The sequence below is a fragment of the Odocoileus virginianus genome, chromosome 23 (genome assembly GCF_023699985.2).
Source record: "Odocoileus virginianus isolate 20LAN1187 ecotype Illinois chromosome 23, Ovbor_1.2, whole genome shotgun sequence".
Lineage (NCBI taxonomy): Eukaryota > Metazoa > Chordata > Mammalia > Artiodactyla > Cervidae > Odocoileus > Odocoileus virginianus.
The window spans coordinates 2,462,576-2,486,500 of NC_069696.1; the positions used below are offsets into that span (position 1 = coordinate 2,462,576).

At 46.6% G+C, this 23,925-nt stretch overlaps 1 protein-coding gene across 2 annotated transcripts; it reads right to left on the bottom strand.

Annotated features, from left to right (window-relative positions):
• Positions 1-3,360: 3,360 nt before the first annotated feature.
• Positions 3,361-23,898, bottom strand: NDUFA9 (NADH:ubiquinone oxidoreductase subunit A9). Of its 2 annotated transcripts, none has more exons than XM_020869804.2 (11): positions 23,792-23,898; positions 17,845-18,015; positions 16,866-16,963; positions 15,478-15,569; positions 14,101-14,242; positions 11,600-11,702; positions 11,057-11,124; positions 10,000-10,076; positions 8,246-8,341; positions 6,239-6,305; positions 3,361-3,647 (listed from the first exon to the last, which is right to left on the bottom strand). In XM_020869804.2, the coding sequence occupies exons 1-11, from the start codon at positions 23,838-23,840 to the stop codon at positions 3,468-3,470; spliced, it is 1,143 nt and encodes a 380-aa protein (XP_020725463.2). In that variant the 5' UTR covers positions 23,841-23,898; the 3' UTR covers positions 3,361-3,467. The 2 variants fall into 2 exon arrangements, with proteins under 2 accessions (XP_020725463.2, XP_070309251.1); XM_070453150.1 differs by having other exon boundaries at positions 17,845-17,994; positions 23,792-23,895.
• Positions 23,899-23,925: the final 27 nt, after the last annotated feature.

Consider the following 23,925-nt stretch of genomic DNA (forward strand, 5'->3'; position numbering starts at 1 on the left):
GAGGTTCAATTCCTGGGCAGGAAAATGAGATCTCGCTTCATGCCACTGCTCACTGCTGCCTCACAGAGATCAGGCCCACCTGACAGAAAAGCCAAGGAGACTATGTTGTGTTGCATGATTGATGGGGACGTCAGTGGAATTCTGTACTTCTGCTCAAAGGGTGTTTCATACATTTACAGTAAGCCATGGTCACCTAGCCTAAACTCAGCCCCCAAGACAGGATGGCAACACACCTTCAAAGGTGTTCCTGGCAGGGGTCATAGCGGTCATTCTCAGGAGTGGCACAGCCCCTGGAGGCACCCGGGAAGTCTATGGGTGCATGTTTGGTTATTGCAGTGACTGAGGGGGACTATGGGCATTTGGGGCAGGTGGCAGGGGACCGGGAGTGGTCAACATGATGCAGTAAGTCAGAACACACAAATGAAGACAGGAAACACATCTTTCGTGACTTAAAAGCCCACTTCACGTCAACTGAAGTGGAAATTTAACTGTTTAACAGTTAAAAAGGATTTCTAGCATATATAGTTAATATATGCTGTGATTTCTAAGAATGCAATTACTCTGTAAATCTAAAACAAATTCTATTTTGTTTTGTTCTGAACTTTACAAGAAGGGCTTCCCTGATAGCTCAGTTGGTAAAGAACCCGCCTGCAATGCAGGGGACCCCAGTTCAATTCCTAGGTTAGGAAGATCCGCTGGAGAAGGGATAGGCTACCCACTCCAGTATTCTTCCCTTGTGGCTCAGCTGGTAAAGAATCCGCCTGAAATGTGGGAGACCTGGGCTAGATCCCTGGGTTAGGAAAATGCCCTGGAGAAGGCAAAGGCTGTCCACTCCAGTATTCTGGCCTGGACAGTTCCATGGATGGGACAATTCCATGGATCATGGGGTCCCGAAGAGTTGGACACGACTGAGCGACTTTCACTTTCACTTTCACTTTACAAGAAGCTGCTCACTGATTCAGATGCTGATGTCAGGAAGAACAATGAGGCTCCAGTTATTTAAGGGGCCAAGTCAGCCCTACATCTGGCCAGTGTGCCAGGGTGCCTATGGTGGCTGCCCACTGGACGAAAGCTGTTGACCACTTCAGTTTGTCCCCAGTGCAACTGTGCTCATTACTGGTGAGTGTGTGTTAGTCACTCAGTTGTTTCCGACTCTATGCTACCCCATGTACTGTAGCCCGCCAGGCTCCTCTGTCCATGAGATTCTCCAGGCAAGAATACTGGATGGGGCTGCTATTCCCTTCTCCAGGGGATCTTCCCTACCTACTGAGGGATCAAACTTGGGTCTCCTGCGTTGCAGGCAGACTCTTTACCGTTTGAGCTACCAGGGAAGCCTTTTTATTACTGGCAGTGTTATTTTATTATATATGTGGTACTTTCCTTTAACTCATGTAAGATAAGGCATTGTGTTTTGATTGCATGTTATTAGATAGGTTATAATAATACAACTTTCACATAAGGCTAATAAAAGACGTATTATAAAATATAAAAGGGGGGCGCTGGGTGTGACAGGAAAGCACCCTCCTGGGTAAATTACACTTCTAGAGAAAGCATGTGTGTGGCATCATGAGTTGCAATACAAACTGATGAGCCATAGTGTCACTGGAACATGCAGATACCGTACTTACAGTTATTGTTTTCAAATCAAAACCACCTTTGTGCCTGCTGGTTGGCTTGTGGCCAGCAGAAATACCATCCAAACCAAAAGCTCTCGCAACTGAAGAAAAAAGCAAGGTTGGGCTCCTTTTCCTAGAACACCGGCTCTCATATATGCATGTGCATGAGGATAAATCCACGTATTTAATACGTAGGCCCTTTCTCCAGATTATTTTTCAGATTCATCATATGTATGTTTAGTTTCAGTCGTGTCCAACTCTCTGTGACCCCACAGACTGTAGCCCACAGGTTCCTCGGTCCGTTGAATTTTCCCGATTCATCATATATTATTGTTTTCTGTTTATCCTAAAGTTTTATTGAGATTTAGTTGGCATGCAGCGCTGTCTCCAGAGATTCTTGACTCAGCAGGTCTGGGGAGGGGCTCAAGTCACTTGAATGAGTAACAGGAATCACACTCGAGACCCAGGGTTTCTGCACATCAGTGCTTTTCACACCACTGTGCACACACATCTCCCAGGGACAGTTTTTAAATGCAGATCCTGGCACTTCCCTGCTGGTTCCATTCATAGGACTCCATGCTGCCAATGCAGAGGGTACGGGTTTGATCCCTGGTCGAGGAACTAAGATACAACATGCTGTGTGATGTGGTCAAAAATTTTTTTTAAGATTTTTAAAAAGCAGATCCTGAGCCAACAGGCCAGGAGAGGGCCTCCGTTTCTGCATTTCCAAGCTCACAGGGGATGCTGGGCCAGAAACCACCTTCTGAATAGCACATTTCTGTCCACTTGGGGACGAAAGATTGTGAAGCCTGCAGAGGGGGCCGGGAAGAGAGCTCACTTCAGCCCTTGTGATCCTCAGTCCACGAGGATGCAGGTGTTGCTGTAACTGAACAGGGCTTTGCCCAGTCCTCCCGCTCTGCAGATGGAGGGCTGCACTGCAAGGGGCTGGGCTGTGTAGGAGGGTGGTGACCGAATGACCGAGCCTGGGCCATCGAGAAGGGCAGTGCATTAGCTTCACCACAAATCCTAGGGGCTTCTGCTCACACTGTCCTGAGGGATCTGTGGGCAAGAAACCAACTCTGGGTCTGGGTCTTGGCCGTGATGTTAAAGCTTATTCAGTGATCCTAATTCTGAAGCACTAGCCTCCTTTACACGACTGGTGGGTGGGGGTGGGTCTGGTCCAACCACGTGTCTGAAATTGCCTGGGTGCTGTCCTGACTGCGGCAGGGTGGAGGCCCTGACAAGTTCAGATCTGAGCAGGGGACTGGGGGATTACTGCAGGCAGTCTGAGGATCCATGGCTACGGACAATGTTTTTCTGTGTATGTAGGATATTTTAAGTGTGTGCAGAGATCATTAAGATAGTTTTTTTTAAATACCCAAAGTGTGGATGAATTTGGATTACTTATGGGACATTGCCTATTTTCTCAACCAACGTGTGTCAACAGGCAGTCACATATCACATGGGGCCTTCACAATATTCTGACCTTAAAAAGGGGTTCTCATCTTCTAGAACATTCACAAGTGGCCTGACAGAAGGAAATTCAAATCCTCCAGCATTTCAGAGAACAGAAGATGTATGTGTCACTATTATAAATAATAAGGAAATTAAAATCATCCAGCATTTCAGAGAATAAAAGATGTACATGTATTAAATATATATATATTTAAAGAAAACTGTGCTCAAATTCTAAATGGCTGAGTTTCTCCCTTTGTAAATCAAGAAAGAAGATGAGCCCACAGAATTTCATCTCAGGTTTTAATAGAGGCTCTCATTCACTATATACAAGATTCTCTGCCGAAGGTGGCCTGGTGGGTAGTGACCCGAACGATGCCAAAAGCCATGGCCAGCTCAGGGGCCACTAGCAGGGACCGTCTTGGCCGGCTGCACATCCTCGATTTCAGAAGACAGCCAGCGGTAGGTGCGGTGACGCCGCAGCACCTCAATGGCCTTGAGCTCCAGGGGCGTGGCCTGAACGCCCAGGTCTTCCAAGCCTGGCAGGTAAGGCAGGGTCCTGTCTGTGGTGTGAATCTGTGGATAGACGAGAGGCACCGAGAGAACTGAGGGCCGGCCTCGCAGACACTCCAACCCACGAGCTGGCCTGCGTCCCGCTGCCCAGACTTCACTGGCTTCGGTGGATTCGGGGCAGAGACCACCGGAAGCAGAGCTCAGAGAAGGACCTGCGTGCGGAGGGAAAGGCCAGGCCCCACGGGTCAGCTCCAGGTCTGTCCCCAAGTGCAGAGCAGGGCTCGGGTGAGGGGTAAAGAGCAGTCAGTCTGGGGTGGAGCGGAGGGACTGTCAGAGCCACAAGCTCAGCAGAGAAATGGGACTGGCCAGTTCTCCAGGCATGGCTTTCTGCCTCGGTTTTGCTGAATCAAGATCACTCAACAATAACCTGCGAACCTTGATGCTCCAGCTCTCCTTAACCTGGCTGACTAATAATGACTATGGATCTCAAAACCCGAACCCACATTGTTTGGAGGGAAAGACGTTAAGTCCGGAGATTTCAAAAACCCCAGCTCATCCGCGAGCAAACCAGGCTGGGTGTACACCCGCAGCAGCACCAACCCTCTCTCCAGCCTGGGCACGTCTACCATCCTTCCCCCGAGAGCTGCCCAGTGACCTCCAGGCCAAACCCAAAACCCACCGGCCTGCTGCCCCAACACTCTCAGTGACAAATGGACGAGGTGCAGCCGCCAGACACGCTGGAGTGTCCTGCCCACCAGCTCTCCCACCCGATCCTTCCTGAACATAGAAAGGACACCTGGAAACTGGTTTGGGATTCTAGACCCAGCCCATCATAGCAGGGAGAACGGCTCCTGTTCACATCGTTCTCCAAGGACTGTTTCATCTTCTCTTTCAGGTAACATTCAGCGGAGGCTTCCCAGGTGGCTCAGTGATAAAGAATCCACCTGCCAATGCAGGAGATATAGGAGAAGAGGGTTCGATCCCTGGGTCAGGAAGATTCCCTGGAGAAGGGCGTGGCAACCCACTCCAGTATTCTTGCCTGGAGAATCCCACGGACGGAGGAGCCTGGCGGGCTACAGTCCATGGGGTCACACAGAGTCAGACATGACTAAGCAACTAAACATCATTCAGAGGACAACACGGCTGCTGCTTGTCAGTAAGAGGGAACAGGTTTTCAAAGGCAGAGGCAGCAGAGTGTATCTATTTTGTTTCCTCTCTAGAAACACTTCTACGTGCAGTGGGCAAATGACCAGTGAGGGAGACCAGCATGGAGACAATGAGACAGGCAGCGACCAGCGCACTGCAGGGGACGAGAGGCACCCAGAGTCGGGCCAGGGGACGGAATGACCTACTGCCTGAACCGGAGTGGGGAGAGGGGAGACAGCGCTCCACCTTTCTGCAAGTGGAAAATTATCAATACTGTGTTAAACAGTTCCATAATAAAACGTTGAACAAAAAGGTAGGAAGAGGGAGGTGCGAGCTGGCACACTTGAGTGTCGCCCAGCAGGCCGGTCTGTGCCATCCAGAACAACAGCCACCAAAGCGGTGACTCTAATTTACAATTTTACAAAATTCAAATCTTATTTCTGCCATCACACAAGCCACGTCTCAGGTGCTCCGCAGTCACTGTTGTGGGGGCTGCTTTTCGAGCACAGTCGAGGACAGAACAGTGCCAGCCCCGCAGGAAGGACGCGGCAGTCCCGTTTACATGGAGAGGGGTTAGGAAAGGAAGGAATCAAGGGGGAATCCTCGATTTTGGGTTTGAGTATCAGAGAACAGTGATACCATCAACTGAGCTGAGAGGGGCTGGGAGAAAAGCGGGTCTGCGGCTCTCCTTTTGGACGAGCCAGGTTTCAGATGATGAATACATAGCTAAACAGATGGGGGGCTTGCTGCTGGGTGGGCGGGGGGCAGTCCCGGTGGGGAGCTGAAGCTGCCGCCTTGAGTGTACAGACGGAAGGAGGTAAGAGTCTTCCAGAGAAAGAGCCAGGACAGACAAGGGCGGAAGACAGAGCCCTTGGTCCCCAACACCAGAGACCAAGGACAGAGGGTGAGCCAGGGAGATCGAGGGAGCAGGAAAAGCAAGAGAACCGGGGAGAACAGAGGGGAGTCAGGGCTTCAAGAAGAAGGAGGGCCGCCTCTGATCAGCGCGGCTCCCTGCAGGTGAGAGGAGGTCAGGGTGCTGACTGCCGGGCCTGGCAGCAGAGACCGCAGGTGACCTGGAACGAGCAGCGTTTAGGGGGACAGTGGAGACAAAAGCTGAAAGGAACGGGTTAAAGCAGGGAGGAGGTGAGAAGCTGGCAGTCCCAGGTACAGCCCACTCTTCCAGAAAGTCTGATGTACACGGACACAGCCGATCAGGGCAGCAGCAGATGGGATGGGCCGAGGGCAGGACTCTGGCCTTTAACACAGAGAGCTAGAAGGCATGTCTATATGCAGGTGGAGATGATCCAGGGGAGAGAAAAACTGAAAACCTCCAAGACAGGGCCCTGAGAGGCTGGGCGTGGATAAGGTTCATGCACATGGGCGGGGCTGACCTGAGACACAGGGACTACAGACAAGCCTGTGGAGTTGACCCAGGAGGTCCCTGGAGCGAACTCAACACTCGCTCATCCATCACCCACCTGGCAGCGGCTGGTCACCCTCATACTCACCCGCTCTACTTTATCCCTCGTGGTCCAGGGTTCAAACGGACTAATTTCAAAGAGCCGACCGACCCACCTGGAATAGGAACAAACAGGGCACACGTGATGAGCATCTCTGCTCCCTGTTCACGCCAGGCACAGCACACTGCCAGGGAGCCGGGAAGTCACTGAGTGTGTTTAAAGAAACTAACGAGCACCGGAACTTCCTGGCTCCCAGCCTGGGAGGTCACCTCTCCTTTCAAGCCGACCGCCCGCCTGCCTGCCTCGCAGCCGGCTCTCCTTGGCCCCACCAAAGGGACAGTGAATCAGGAAAACCAAGAAAGAGTGCAGCCGCCCCACCCGCAAGACAAACAAGACAGATCCACCATTGAGTGAATCCTGTCAAATTCAATCAGAGTTAAGCCCCAGATATTCATATATGCTTCTGTTAAGGACGCAGGGTCAGGTAGGTGCTATGTAAGATAGAAAGCGTGAGCCTTAAGGCAGGGGCCCTGAGAATCCAAGAGATCCAAAAGTGAGGAGACGCCTAAGAACTAGGGTTTGAATCAGGAAGCCAAGAGAAAATCCAGGCGAGAGGGCCACCTGCCTCCTCGGTGTCATCTCTTCATCCTACTGAAACCTGGGGGATTCCTCATCTGTCACCTGAGCTTCTGTGTCCTTGGGACAGGAGGCACCCAAGGAATTCCTGGGGTCCCCACATCCCACAGAGCACTGGAGGCAGAGCGAGGAGCCTGTGCTCCAAGTAGCAACCATGGGGCCAGCTCTCCTTCAATCTGCCTGTCCTAAGGGGCCTTTACGCAAAAAGTCCTTGAACTCAGGCTTCTGCCACTTTTTAAAAGCCTGAAAAACATTTCAATGGGAGGTAAGAAAAAAATGAAAAGGAAGCTGAAGACAGGTCAACATTTCTCTCAAGAACTTAGCAAGCCTCAGATTCTGTCCAACCAACTTCACTGGCAAAAAGGACAGTTTTGGCTTAAAACAAAACAAAACACAAAACACAGCTTACAATCCTCCAACTCTGTGCCCTGGTTCTATGTTAACACATCAATGAATCTTACCATCACACAGCCTTCTAATTCTCTATTTTTCTGATACCTGCTAGTGTACGGGCTTTTTGACAGTTTCCTGTAACATCTTGAGTGCCTAGAATATTGCCTAAGACACAGCTGACATTCAAGAAACGTCTGCAGAGTGACTGAGTGACCAAGCGAATGAAGAAGTCAGCTGCCATGTTGGTTCATCAATCTCTGGCAAACGACATGAAAGTGCCCCTGAGCAGGACCTCAATGTGGGACGTGATCGTTCCGAGGTGTTAAACCTACAGAGTGCTTCCCTGGTAGCTCAGGGTAAGGGACCCGCCTGCCAATGCAGGGGATGTGGGTTTGATCCCTGGGTCAGGAAGATGCCATGGAGAAGGGAAAGGCTACCCACTCCTGTATTCTTGCCTGGGAAATCCCATGGACAGAGGAGCCTCGCGGGCTACAGTCCGTGGGGGTCACAAAGAGTCAGACCTGACTTCACAACTAAACAACTACAGCAAACCTACAGGGAAAAGAGTGAGGCAAGAAGGAGGAAAACCAGACAAGGCACCCGTAGGAAATGGCTACATCAGCCAGGTTTCTTTCCCCAGTCATGTAATCAGACTGCCTGGATGAAGGGGGGTCCCTTTCCCACTCCTGGGCAAGTGGATAAGACAGGGAAACCTAACTGCTCCTTTATACAATCTGCCAAGCATGACTGCCAATTACACCCAGGACTTCTAGTGGGAGAACGTGAAGATCTACAGATTCCATCTTCTATCATGGTGCTTATTCACCCACGAAGCCACACTCCCTGTCTTAAGCTCTTCTGGTTCTTTCCCAGATGGACGTCAAGGTGTCAGGAGCCCCTCCTCGTTAGAGATTCTAAGGTTTCACCACAAGGGACACACTCTCTATAACCCCTGGGGAGAGCATGACAAAGGGAAGCATCCGGTTAGCTCTTTTCTAGAAGCACAAAAAGCAGCGCTTTACTTACCGATAGGCAAAGTGTGGCAAAGGGTAAGGCAGGAAGGGCCTGTGAGCCACGGCAAAGATGTACTGCACGAGGTCGAAGAGCAGGTACCGATTGGGCCTACGAACAGAAGGTTTCATACACTCACACACTTCTGTTCTTAGTTTAACAAGATAACATCATTCTTGTGAAAATGGAAAACATGTATGTCCTATAGGAAATACAGATGAGCACAAGGAAAAACCACCCACCAAAGATGAAGTTAATAAACTTAATATATCCTTCTTATTCCCTTATTCATTTTTTGCTTTTATAAATGTAAGATTACACAGGTCATCCTATTCCATAATGTCTTCTTCATTTAACATCAAATCCCCATCATTTTGAGTTCCGTTAACCGTGGCTCAGAATGGTCCAAGTGTCTCTGCTCACAGAGAAAGGTACACAGGAGGCTGTGTCCTTCCCAGCTTAGATTGCACGGCTCAGCACTGCAGTCACTCCTCTGTACACGTCCTGAGCAAAACCCCGTCCCCCAGCTCCTCTCCCATCCTCGCACTGCAAAACCGCTCTCTGGTTAATCCAAGTATCTGCCTTCTTGGCCCCTGAGCCCTGAGCAAGACAGAGTTGCAGAGAACATACTCCTGGGCCTCCCCTTACATTTCTGATCATGAGGTTCAAGGAGAAGCTCAGCTCTGTTCTGCGGTCCTACTGGGTGCTCCTGGGGTTGGGGGGGGTGCTCTTCCCTCTTTTCTCAGGGGGTGCCTATCTTCCTCTCCATCCTCAAATTTTTCACATACCTCTCTCTGCCACCCTATTCTGCCTTTTAACTGATCTTGTTATTTCATCCTTTACTTAACAATGTCTTAGGAAGCACAAAAGTTTTTAATTTCAATGAAGTCTAATTTACCCACTTGTTTCTTTGGTGGAGTATGCTTCTGATGTCACATCTACAACATTTCTGCCTAACCCCAGGTCTAGAAGATTTTTAAACGTTCCTTCCAAAAGCTTTACAGCTTAACCCTTACAGTTAGGTCCCTGGTCTATTTTGAGTTAATTTTTTTATGTATGGTATGAAATCAGAATCTGTGGCATCTTTCTGCATATGGATAGTACCATGGATAGTACCATTTGTTGAAAACATGATTGCTTTTCCATTGCAATGTCATGGTGCCTCTTCAAAAATTCATTGTCCATAAACATGAAATGTGGTTTCTAGACTACCAATTCTGTTTAACTGATTTACACATCTATTCTTATGCCAGTGCCACACTGTTCTAATGATTAGAGCTTTTGAGTAAGTTTTGAAATTGGAAAGCTTAAGTGCTCCAAGTTTATCCTTCTTGGTCAAAATGGTTTTTTGGCTATGGTGGGTCTTTTGTATTTCCATATATATTTAGAATAAATTTGTCAATCTGCTTGAAATTTGGTTGCAGAGACAGATCAATTTGGGGAAAATTGCCATTTTAACAATATCGACTCTTCCAACCCAAGAATACGCAATGTCTTTCCATTTATTTTGGTTTTCCTTCATTTTCCTCCTTAATGCTATGTGATTTTCAGAATATAAGACTTGTGTTTCTTTTGTTAAATTTATACATTTTGTTCTTCTTGATGGCATTGTAAATAAACTTATTTTATGTATTTTCAAGTCATTCATTTCTGAAAAATGCATCAAATAAACCTGTGAGTGGCATGTCTAGAAATTATTGCTAATTGTAAGTCACAATCATTTTATTTTAATAGGCTTACAATTTTAAAGTCAAATTCCAGTCACTTACCCAACAAAGGCAAAAGTTTTCCCTCTGGCATCTGGGTCTTTAATTGCATTAATAATTCCTTTGGTAACATCCACAATCTATGAGAAATTATAACATATGTTTCAGTAACTGCTGAAAGAGAGAGCAACCGAGAGAGATGTGGGAGAGAATTTTAAAAAGGGAGGGAGGAAGGAGAGCAGGCCACATCAATCACCACAAAATAACACAATTAAAATGACATCACTGTCTGCTTTCAGAAAACTCCTAAACGAATCCACTTCTCAAGGACTCAAATCAGCTCTGTGTGGAAGGGTCACCGAAATCAATACTTTCTCCAGTAGGGGCATGTTTATCTCCAGGCCGTGCGGTTTTCACTGGGGTGACTCTGGCCCCCAGGAGTCTCGGGCAAACGCCTGGAGAGTTTTAACCAGCACAGTTTTGGGGGACCCACTGCCCTCTGATGGCTGGAGGCCGTCCCACACCAGCCCCACAACAAAGCGTAATCCCACCCAGAAAGCGCAGTGTTCCAGCTGAGAAACCCTGCTTCATCACCACACGGAACCCACACGGTTCTCACCTCTGCTCCCTGACATCTGGCCCCCTCTGCCTGGGCCGCTCCACCCCACCCACTGCCTCTGACCAGTTACGAGTCATCTTCAAGGTCTCCCCTGAGACGTCACTTCCTTGGACGCCTTCCCTGACCTCCAAATTTGCCCTCTGCCATATCTACGTGAAACCCCTCCCTGTCAGCACTTATCACACTGCCCGACAAGTGCCATGCTGACCTGCCCCTGACCGGGGCCAGCGTGAGGACAGCACACGCCTGTATTGTGAGCACTGTGACATTCCCAGTGACACTGTGAATATCCCAGTGATATTCCTCAAAACGCTTCTCTTGAATGAATGAACAAGTGAAAACATACAGGGTACCTACACCTCTCAGGTACACTGAGAGACAGTCAGTCAGAGCAATCTGACAGAGACAAAAATGTCAGATCTTACAGAATTAGGATAAAACCTGAAAACTGATCACCTGAATCTTGAATTCAGCAAAACCTCCTTTATCCAGGGTACTTACATATACTGGCTGTTTCACAGTCTTCTTGCCCAAGGAAATAAGAGGGACGCCACCAAACCAGCGGATATCTGGCAGAAGAAAGGCAACATCTTAGGAGGCCTCACCTGCCTAAAGACCCTCCTATCTCTGGGTGTCCCGAGCTGGTATAACTATTTTGTGTAGTAAAAATAAATTAACGTAGCTGACTCTGCCTAAGTTACTGATTTTATAAGAGGCAGCCACCTTTGTTTGTTCTTCACACAACAAACATAGGAAGTGAAAGGGTCAAATACTTGGGGACAGGAAGAAAAGGAAAGAGGACCAACAGCTTGGCTACCTGTCTTCTGCTCTGCACTGCTAAGCGCACGGTCACTCCAAGACGGAGCTCTACCTGCACCCCATTCTAATCAACAGACCAGCAACACAAGAAGCCCAGGAAAACACGCAGGTGGAAACAGAAAGGTAGTGTATGATGAATGTAGCACCATAGATATGCAGAAAACGGAAGCATTTAATAGATGACGCCAAAATGGTCATTCTCCTGTTGGAAGGAAGAAAACCTACTTGCGAAATAATTGAGGAATCTGTCCTCTCTGCCAAAGATGTCAGACGGCTTTATGATGGTGGCTTCTGGAAACGTCTCTCTCACTTCCTTCTCCCCAACAGCCTAGACAGCCAAACACAACAGAGCTCTGCAGTAAGTGAGCAAAACTTCCATCCTTCCACCATCAGAACATCCTTCCACCATCAGAACACGAGGGTCCTTCCAGGTCACACTTTCCTCCAGGTTAAGGGCATCGTATGATAACACTCAGTTATAGGCACACCCCCCTCCAGCCCCACCTTATATGCAGTTTTGCTTCCCACTTTCAGTTACCCTCAGTCAACTGTAGCCTAAAAATATTAAATGGAAAATTCCAGAAATACTTGCTAAGTTTTAAAAGCGCACGCTGCTCTGAGTGGTGTGGGGAAATCTCAGGTCCTCCTCCTCGGGCCTGTTGGCACATAAATCTATCTCAACATTATCACGAGAAGAAGGGCGAGTACAGTTAGTAGGCGGAGCGAGAAACAGGGTGGGGGTGCTGCATTCACACCACTTTTATTACAATCTATTACAACTGCTCTTTTTTATTAGTAGTTACTGTCGTCAGTCTCTTTCTGTGCCTAATTTATACATGAAACTTGATCACAGGTATGTAAGCACAGGATAAGCAAAGCGTATACTATAGAGTTCTACACCATCCTCGGCTTCAGGCATCCACTGGGGGTCTGGGAAAGTAATCCCGGCAGTAAGTGCGGGGATTCATGTACACAGAATTTTAAAAGGAAATGACACACACAAGAGCCCTGCGTCGTTTAGCTCTTGCTGGGCTTCTTTCCATATTTATTTCCAGGGAAGCTTATGCAGAAGAAGGAAGGAGAAAAATCAGAACAGATTTTGTTCTGGCCTCCAATTTTCCTTCCAATCACAGACTCTCTGGTTTGTGTCAATTATGAGCAACAAGCCAGAGAAAGGAGGGTGGGGTGCAGGAGGCTACAGCAATGGAAGTGGCAGCAGTGCACGCCGGCCCAGAGGAGCGGGCACGCGGCCCTCCTGCCTCACCTCCTGTGCTTCGACAGACATCCTCTCTCGGGATCTTCTGTCCCTTCTGAGACCAGGCCCCTTGGTCAGTGTAGCTGTCAGCACCTTGCTTGGCCTTCTCTCCCACCCGTGCCCGCCAGGGGTGGCATCAGAGCCCCAGGGGACTCAGACCTCAGTTTCTTGAGCTTCTCAACTCCAGAAACCTTGTCTCCACCCCACTCCCCCACTCTCAACTTAGACGACGCAGATCGGAACATCCCCAAGCGCCCCTCCTCTGAGCTGTTCTCCCTGACAAGCCCCTGGGCTGCCAGCCTGCCTGTTCCCTGCTCTTCTGCTCCTGAGATGCTACCCTTCACCTGCCCAGGACCCCAGTCCACTGCTTCTGCCTTACTCCATACCACCCCTCGTGACATCTGCCCGACTAGAGTCCACGGCCCACCTCTGTCATCACTCTCCTGACTTTGGGTTAAACCACTGCTATTTAAAAGTTTCATTATTATATTATGAATTTGAGCAACAGTATGAAAACCAGCTTCTCACAGATAGCTTTGAAATCCTGAGTCAGGTATTCTTAACCAATCCCTATTTTTTCTTTCCAGGAATGTTGATATTGAGGATGTTTTTATAAGATTCCCCAAGCTGCACTGCAACACCTGGTGCATGTAGAATTATTTTCATCAATGTATTAGAAACTAGATGTGAGCTAAGACCATGTCTCCCCAGCACCCACTATACTATGGAGCACAAGGAAGGTACTCAGTAAATGATTTGTTCAGTTAAAGATTACAATGGATCCAACAGCTGGAGCCAATGTCAAGGAACTCTGATGTCCTTATCAGCCTGACCCCAAGCAGACTCCCTCTGGCAGGAAACAAATGCCGAAGGCAGCTCCAGGCACCTTAGTCCCTCCTGAGTCCCTGATGATAAAACATCTCTGGTTACAGACCGACTCCAAACCAGGCTGGTCCATTTCCAGGCACAGCTGGGACCACAGTGGGGTTTCTGGGAGTCCAGGAAGGCTAACTACAATGTAAACAGCCATCTTCCCTGACAAATATTTATCCTGTCACCCCAGCTTTCACATCACTCCTCCAAAGGCATAAGATGTGATTATGCAGGGGTCAGAGAAAGAAAGACGGTCCTTGAGCTTTTCTGGGTGACAAGGGTATGACTCTGGTATAGGAATCAGATTCTACGTTTTGTGTTTGCCTGTAATTCTGTTAAGCGCTAAGAAACTTGACACACTTGAGGGCAGGTAACAGGACGAGCCACCCATCTCTGCAGCCGCTGAGCACAGTTCCCTGCAAACAGAAGACACTCAACCACTCCTCACCCACACAACAATCACACCCTGGACATGAGAACTAGAAATCCCCTAATTCTGGACACGTCGGTGAGGAAACTTTCTCACTTAACTCATGCCTCTATGGGGCCAAGAAACCCAAGCTCTGTGAACCACTTTCCAAATTGACTTGTTCTGTACCTTGTTTCTCAGATACTTAGAAGAGCTCTTAATATCAGCATTCAGATGGGAAATGTGAATAAATTTCTCAACTCCAGCTTCTTTAGACACTTGAGCGATGGCTTGGGGAATCTTGACAAAAACATCCTCAAAGTCAAAGTTTCTGGAAAGAAAAAATGGAGTGGTTAAGAACACTTGACTTGGAATTGCAAAGCTTTCTATGCTAAGCTGGTTTCTATATGATTGCTGGGATTCATAACAGTTAAGCTTTTAAATAGCAACGATTTAACCCAAAGTCAAAGGTAATAAATTTTTCTAAAATTTTACAGGCCTGCTCACTGTCACTCCCAAACATAATGTCAGGCTGACTATAAGTGATCAAACAGCACAGGTATTGTCCTCTGCCCTGAAGGCTTCCCAAGGCTGAGGCCTTTTAACAATGACTGGCTGCACTGTTTGAGTGGGGAGGGGGGATGTGCTGGGTGCTGGAGGGGAAATCACTTCTTACTCCTGGGCCTTTGTTTCCCTCAGAGGGGAAAAAAGGAAACTATAAAAAAAATCACTCACCAATTTGATGCAATAACATAAACTAAGTGCCTGCTCTGTACAAAAGGCTGTGATAGTCATCTCAGGGGCTAATGAGGCTGAATAAGACCCGCAAGTCATCAGAGAACTTAAAAATATGTGACAAGGCAGACATACCTTAAACACATCAAAGCTAAACTTTCGTAAGTGCAGAGAAAGGGGCATGAACAAAGTGCTGTGGAACCACAGGATTAAAATGCCTTTGGCTGTGCACTTGAAACTGTCACAGCATTGTTAATCGGCTATACCTCAATGCAAAATAAAAAGTTAAAAAAAAAAATACAACCTTACCTGTTGATAAACAACACACACAAGGGCTAAAAATAACTTTCAAACAGGCACTCATACTATCCTTGATTAACAACATGGAGAATAGACTGAGAACACTGCTCACACGAGGAAAACCAGCATGCGGCTTGTCAGTCTGGGGAACAGGGAAACCTTCCTATCCCCCCAGCTGGAAAGAGCCAAACACAGGACCCCCAGTGGTGATGACGGCAAGGTGGTAACACCCACTGCACTCGAACGATTTATACTGGTTTTTCATGAGCAGCATGGCACAATGTCTGCACACTGGACTTACCACCAATTAAATCCCCAGCTGGGGGGTCAGAGGGGTGGGGGTGTGTGGGAAGAAGGGAGGGGTCAAGTGGGAAGGGGTGGCTCCTGTGTGTGAAAAGGCTGTTCAATCAACACTGTTGAACTAACTAAAAATGTCAAAACTACAATCCCTGGCATGTTACGTGCCACCAAGAAATGTCCACTGAGTCCTCAGCCCGCTTTGCAAAGAAGCAACAGGAGTCTGAGACTCACTTGGTTTCCCACTCGCGCCCGACCAGGTTGATGACCACGCTGCTGTGCTCCACGGCTCTTCGGATTGAGTCCTTGTCTCTCCCGTTCCAGTCCTGTAACACAAACATTTTTTAAAAGAGGAAAGTGTGTCAGTGGAAGAGTGCAGGCCCAGGCAGGAAGATGAAAGAGAAGCCAGCTATGTGAACAGCTGAGCCAAGCTCCCAGGCCCCGAGTGTTTCTCCATAGAAACTGCGGGCACTGGGACAGCACAGTTCTTCGTGGGAAGGACCATCCTGTGCCCCTGAGGATGCTCAGCATCCCTGGTCCCCACCCAATAAACCATGTGGACGCCAGTCACGTGACAACCAAAAAGGGCCACACACTCCCTTTTTCACCACTCCCTTGAAGGCTCTCCCCACCCCACTCCTCTGCCCTGCCCTACTGGCAACTACTGGTCTAAAGGAAGAACCTGAAGGTTGAAGAGTAACAACACTGAATGCTCAGGAAGAAGTGTTTCAAGTGAAGTCTATGCAAAGCTAGCCAGGTTATAAACACTGTCCAGGAGAAATATAACATGAGGAACACAAGTAATTCTGATTTTTCTATTATCCTCATTTAAAAGAATGAAAAGAAACAGGTGAAATTCATTTTAGTAATTTACCTTATTGGACCCAATATACTCAAAATACTATTTCAATATGTGATAAATGTGAAAAATTACTAACAATATATTGAATAGTATTGCCTTCGAACCAAGTCTTTCATTTATGGCATACCTTAATCCAGACCAAGTGACATTTCAAGGGCTCAAGAACCAATGTGGCCAAAGGTTACTGTTCAGCATGGGTTAAGAGCAGGGGCTGGCAAACTATGACCCCAGGCAAATCCAGCCTGCAATCTAACTTTGTAAATAGCTTTATCGGAACACTGCCACTCCCATTTGTTCACATACTGTCTATGGCTGTTTTGGGGGCTTCCTAGGTGGCTCAGTGGTAAAGAACTCTCCTGCCAGTACAGGAGATGCAGGTCAATCCCTGCGTCAGGAAGATCCTCTGAAGAGGGAAATGACAATGCACTACAGTATTCTTGCCTGGGAAATTCCACGGACAGAGCAGCCTGGTGGGACACAGTCCATGGGGTCGCAAAGGGTCAGACATGACTTAGCGATTAAGCACATACATGGCTGCTTTCAAACTACAAGGGCAGAGCTGAGTAATCATGACCTGCAAAGCTTAAAAAAAGTCTGCTAAGGGCTGGGCTAGGGTTTACCAGAATGGCCTGTGAATGGAGGACGCCCTTGGTCTACTTTGGCAGGAAACTGCTGCTTGGTTATACTGCCTCTCTCTCCCAGAAATGACCTTAGCAGTTTACATTAGTCAGCTCCAATAATCAGTAACCCGGGCTCTCACCATAAAGATGATCTGGCCCAGGTCACCCATGGGACGAAGGTGCATGGTGTCATATGGCTCACACCGGTAGGGGACAATCACCTGTGACCCCATGCGACCTAGAAAAGAACGGGTTGAAGCAAGGATCAATGTTAACATAATACAATTACATTATACAGCAGTGACTTTGTAAACATTTCAGTTCTAGTATGACTGTTGCTATTCTTCAGTCACTCAGCTGTGTCCGACTCTTTGCGACCCCATGGACTGCAGCATGCCAGGCTTCCCTGTCCTTCACCATCTCCCAGAGCTTGCTCAAATTCAGGTCCATTGAGTCGGTGATGCCATCCAACCATCTCGTCCTCTGTCATCCCCTTCACCTGCCTTCAACCTTTCCCAACATCAGGGTCTTTTCTAATGAGTCGGCTCTTCGCATCAGTCGGCCGAAGTACTGGAGCTTCAGCTTCATCATCAGTCCTTCCAATGAATATTCTAGCATGACACATGAATCAATTCTATGCTTAATTTTCAAAACATATTTTGCCATTATGCTCGAGATGTCATAGGGCTTCCCAAGTGGCGTAGCAGTAAAGAACCCACCTGCCAAAGCAGGAGACACAAGAGACAAGGGTTTGATCCCTGGGTGGGGAAGATCCCCAGAAGGGCATGACAACCCACTCCAGTATTCTTGCCTGGGAAACCTCATGAACAGAGGGGCCTGAGGGCTACAATCCATGGGGTTGCAAAGAGTCAGACACAACGGAGCACATGACAGCAACAGAGATGCTGTAACTTTTCAGGGTTCCCTATTTCTGTATTAATGTCCTGTATAAGAAGTCTGCGCCTGCTCTGAATGTACAGGAGTCCAAAACTACATAAATCCAAGATAGGAGGAATTCAAAACACTGTGACAATGAAAAGAAACAGAGCTCACAGTTTCTCAGTAGGTAAACATAATAAAGAGCTTTGGAGTTTGTTGAACTTGAGGAACTTGACTTACCAAGGTGGTTGACGACATAGCGGCCCAGGAATCCCGTTGCTCCAAACACAGTGGCCACGATCCCACTGACAGAGGAACGCCCACCTTTGCCATGCGGTATGACTGCATGATGAAGCTGGCGCTGGGGTGGGCTGTGAAACACAGAGGCGGCTAGGGCAGGAACAGAAGAACCTTGAAGAAAACCCAGAACACACATAAAAGTGACCATGAATACAGAGAGCTTCTTTTCCTGGAAATGCAACATTATTTTGCTCTCAGTATTTTCACTTACTTAGGTAACAGTGCAAAGTTAACTTTTGAATTACAAGTTATAACTGATGTGCCAACTGCAATAATAAATACAAATGACTGCAATAAAGAATCCACAGGACATAAGGAAAACTGTATAAAGATTAGAAAGCAAACTCCCTGTCCTATAGGCTATAATTTACCTAGAAAGATAAATCACCTTATGAAAAATAATAAGCAGTTACAAATTAAGAGGGTATAAACCTACCCATGAAATGAGCAGAAAGAATGCAAATAAAGGCACCATAAGTTAGATGACCTTGAGGAAAGATTCCTGGATAAAGCATTCTAAGAAAGGTTTGAGTGAGTAATGACAGAAAAGATAGATTTCCACGTGAAACACCTAACACATCTAACAATGTAGAAGTAGAAATGAATAAGCCCAGTGCAGGGAACAGCAAAAGATGTGCAGGGAACAGCAACAGATGCACCTGGAACAGACTGTGTCTGTGATGATGAATGAAAGTAGAGTTGATGATATGGGCTGGAGGCAGAGATAAAAGATCTTTTTTTTTTTAAGAGTGCAATTCAGACTGTACTCTTTAGTACAACACTACTGAAAATCATCCAAAGTTGAGTAAGCTACTAAGAAAGTAAGTCTGTGTCTGCTTACTAGCGACGACTGCCCAGAAACCACTGCTTTTCCCTATCTAAAAGTGTGGAATTGGAGAAAGAGCCTAGCTTACCAGATACTGAAACCACAGAGATTAAAAACAAACACTGCAGATCAGACACATAATGGTAACAAAATAATAACATCTAAATAACACCTAAACTTACAGAGGCATCCAGCATCACTCTTAGGTATTATTTTATTTCACATTATCTTTACTGCCACTTTGCAGACCAGAAAACCATAGCTCGGAGAGGTTTTGTGACTAAACCAAAGAGCCAGCAAAGGGGATTGAAAAAGAGAGAAAACAGAAGAAAATGGTAATCCAGAAGTCAAATGAAGAGAGTGATGGATGGAGAGAAGAGCTGACTCTGTCAAATGCTGCTGAAAAGGGAAATAAGCAGGGAGCAGAGGACACTAGGATCTAGAAGATGTTGCCTCTAAGTGGCCTGAACAAGAACAATTTTTCTGGAGTAGGAGTGCAGTGGGGAGGTCCTAAGAGGAATACTGAAAATTCTTCTTGGGGGATGCGGTGAAAAAGGACTAAGAAAAACAGGACTAGAGGAACAAGAAGACAAGGAAGGGTTTGTTTAACAGGAGCTATTATAACACAGTTATATGCTAATGGAAAACACCCAGCAGAGGGGAAATGTTAATGACCCAGGAGAGGGAAGAAGAGGGAAGGGAGGAAGAGACCAAAGGCCAAGGGAGGGAACTGACTGGTCTTCCATCAGACCAGAAGCTCATCCACTGTAAGAGGAGGGAAAGCAGAGAATCGCCCCAACTCAGCCCTCAGATTTTTACAGTGCGGAAAAGATGGTTCCCATCTGACTCCTTTGCATTCTCTGTAAAGCTGAGAATAGGATAGGAGCACGTGCTAGAAGTCTGAGGAGACTGGCAACATTATCTAGTCATGGGGGAAAGGGAAAGCAAATTTCCCAGAAAAATATGCTGAAAACTGACTTGAGATTTTTATTCATGAATTTAAAATAAGAACAGTCAATTCACGTGGAGTGTTCCTTAGCTCAGCTCTCGGGAGCAGGCAGGAAATATGTAGAAACCTTGATTTAATCAGTGTTGATTTTTTTTTTCTTCTTCTTTTTTCTTCTTTTTCTTTTATGACAAAGGGATGCAGACTGGGGAGTTGAGAATGTATGAAAGGGAATGATCAGAATAATGAGTAAGGAAGTTAGGGCACAGGATAAAGACCAGAACAAACAGAATCGGGAAAATTACCAGAGTCAAGGTATGAACATCTCCAAGGGTCCTACAGGATCAGAGTAAATGTGTACAAGGCATGTAGTACGTTACCCCAGCATACATGAAGCATTCCGTGAGGAAGTTACTTTCATTCATTGATACTATTACTGTGAAAATTCCCAGAAGGTAATGTTACACTCACCTCACACCGTTGTTTTTTCAACAATTACAGACCAAGCACTATTCAAGAAACTGTGACTAGCACAGTAAAAAAGACAAAGTCCCTGGCCTCATGGAGCTTACATTTTAGAGGGCTGACATGAACATTAATAATCAATGGGTAAGGACCTTGCATATGTATGTACCTAGCACACTGTATGCACGCTCATGGGTGCTCAGTCTGCCTGACTCTTCATGACCCCCAACTCTTTACCTCTGTAGCCCGCCAGGCTCCTCTGTCCATGTGACTCTCCAGGCAAGAATACTGGAATGGATTGCCATTTTCTCCTCCAGGGAAGCTTCCTGACCCAGGGATCGAATCGGGGTCGCCTCTGTCTCCTGCATTGGCAGGCAGGTTCTTTACCACTAGTGCCACCTGAGGTCCTCCACAAATACAAGTTATTACCCTCTGATTCCAGGCTCTCCATTTTCTTCCATTTACTGGGAACACCATCAGGGAAATAATATTCTTTATTCATCAAACCTACTTTGGTTTCCTACTTAATATCTAAACCAACAGTCTCCAAACACATTTGCTGGCACACTGCATTAGTGGGTTTTTTAAAAAGTATCATTTGTAAATTATATGCACCCTCTATGTAGTTCCAATATGTTATACACGTTATACAATATATATGAAAGCACTTAGAAAAGTGTCTGGTATGTAGTTTGAACTATGTGTTAGGTATTACTATTACAGAAAACATTTTTTTTTAAGTCCTAATACTGTATTTTTATATATCACTGGTTCTTCTTACAAAACCCATTTGGAAGACAATTGGTCTACGTTCTGCTTGGCTTTCAAAGGTCTCCATTATTTGATTCCATCTAATGGGGATTCCCAGGTAGCACTAGTGGTAAAGAACCTGCTTACCAATGCAGGAGACGTAAGAGACACAGATTCGATCCCTGGGTTGGGAAGTTCCCCTGGAGGAGGGCATGGCAACCCACTCCAGTATCTTGCCTGGGAAATCCCATGGACAGAAGAACCCGGCGGGCTACAGTCCATGGGGTCACAAAGGGTCAGACACAACAGAGGCGACTTGGCATATATGCCAAGGAGGTATTCAACCTCCTTTCCTACTGTTTCAGATCTTCAAGAAGTCATTTCACTGCCTCCAAAGAATTCTACTTCCTGCTGCCCTTCTCACCCCCTTGTCCTTGCCAGTGCCAGGAAAAAGCCCAACCCCTCTGACTCTCCAGATCATAACAGCTCTAAACAAACAAAAATCAGTGGAAGTACTGCAGTTCTCCATGAGCCTTCCAATTTTCCCTCCCAATTTCAAATGATTTACTCTTTCCCTTTTCTGATTTCCTCTGGTACTTAATAGTCTCTCTGCATTTCACAGTGTTTTACACAGTTCTGTAGTGTTTTGATTACATTACACACTAGACTGAACTCTCCAGAGTTTACTCAAAAGCTTACTTTACCAGAGACAACAAAGCAGAGTGGTAAAGAGCACAAGCTACGGCATCAGTTAGGAAAAAAAAAATGAGTTAAAGGGAAAAAGAAATGTATGTAAATGTCTACGACTGTGGTTAGCCGATAGCAGGTACTCAATAAATTGCAGTTATCTGATTCACAACCTACATTACGTGACACCAATGTAACAGTTTAACAAGAGCCAGCAAATGTCTTTGCAAAGTCAGGCTAAGAAATCATCCATTGTAAATGGTGTGCACCAAGCACCTGCCCAGTGGTGTGGGATTGTTCTACCCAAGATGAAAAATAAAAAGGAATCCCCCAAATACTAATGCTCTCACTTCAGCTGAGCATTAAGACTACCTGTGGAGCTTTTTAAAATATAAGGTGGAAGGAGCTGGTCTCAAAAATTCTGATTCAACAGCTCTTCAGGAGTCCCTATTTCTGTTTAATATTATAAAGCTCTAAGAATGATTCTGACATGCACCTAATTTTGAGAGCAAATGATATTCTGTAATAACTGAAATACACAATGGGAAAATGCAATTTTTGGAGACTGACACAGGGCATGTTTATGAAGGATAGGAGAGTGAAATAATGATGAAGTATAACTTACTCCTAATTTCCTTGCTTTTCTAGTCTCAGTGAGTGGAAAAGCAAATGTGTGCTTTCAATTTGAGGACCATAGAGGATCCAATCAGAACAGAAGGGACAATAAACTCTACTTATACAAATCTTAAGGTGTTCCTTTATTCTTCTTCCTTTATTTTCCACCAATCTTCTAATTCTTCTCTCCTGAGCATCCCTCACTCCTCCAGGCCTCAATGCCTCCTCAGAACACACTCCACCTTTGAGAAATGCTTTTGATTTGGAAAAGTACTACTATAAACACTACTTCATCGAATCTTCTCAGAAACTCCCTGATGTGGTGGTATGATCATTTTCACTGTCATACACAGAATCTGAAGTTAAGACTGATTAAGAGTTTTCACAAAGTCATAAAGTCAATCTTTTCTCCCCTATCCCTTTTTTCCCATCCATTTCAGATTCCTATCCTGCCCCTCAATACTTTTTTCTTTAAAAAAAAAAAAAAAATCACTGTATATTGGAGTATAGTTGACTAACAATGCTGTGTTCGTTCCAGGCGTACAGCAAAGTGATTCAATTATACATAGACTTACATCTACTCTTTTCAAACTCTCTTCCCATTTAGGTTGTTACATAATGTGAAGCAGAGTTCTCTGCACTATACAGTAGGTCCTTGTTGGTTGCGCTATGCTTAGTCGCTCAGTTCTGTCTGACTCTTTGCGATCCCATGGACTGTAGTCCGCCAGGCTCCTCTGTCCATGGGGATTCTTCAGGCAAGAATACTGGAGTGGGTTGCCATGCCCTTCTCCAGGAGATCTTCCCAAACCAGGATCGAACCCAGTTCTCCCACATCGCAGGCGGATTCTCTGTCATCTGGGGCAATCTGTGTTAAACATACAGCAGTGTGTACGTGTCAGTCCCAAACTTGCTAACTATCCCCCGCACCCACCCTTTCCCCTGGTTAACATAAGCTCCTGGTCTATGTCTGTGAGTCTGTTTCTGTTTTGTAAATAAGTTCATTTACAGCATTATTTTTTAGATTCTACATATAAATGATATCATACAGGCATGTCTCTTTCTCTGCCCAGTATTTCTTATAACACCAAAGTCAAGGCTTCCCCGGTGGCTCAGTGGTAACAAATTCGCCTGCCAATGCAGAAGACACCGGAAACGCGAGTTCGATCCCTGGGTCGGAAAGATCCCCTGGAGAAGGGAATGGCGACCCACTCTGGTATTCTTAGCTGGAGAATCCCATGGACAATGAAGCCTGGTGGACTACAGTTCTTGGGGGTCTCAAAAGAGTCGGACAGGACTAAACAACAACCTTACAGCCGTATCAGTACTCTGAGTCTTTGGATCCTTTACATGCCCCCCACTTTCTCCTCTTCCCTTCGCGTTGCTCACATTCTCTCCGCGAAGACCCCTTCCCAAGGGCACAACTTAATGTATGAGCCGGAGGAGAGAGAAAGGAGAAACCGGACAGAGGCAGCTGCGGACCTAGAAAAACCAGGGGGCCCACGACTCAGCGCGACCGCTGCAGCACGGCGCCACTTCCAAAACTTTAGATCCGCATCTCGGATTCCCTATCCGGGGCTGCCGTTCCCGGTGACACTTACGTGACATTGGCAGGACCCGGACAATTCGGGGGTGAACGGCGGCCGCCATCTTCTCCCAGAATCCACCGCGGCCGGCGCTCCAGCCGACTACGGCTACCAGGCTGGGTCAAAAGGCATCCTCCCGGCCATCTGCG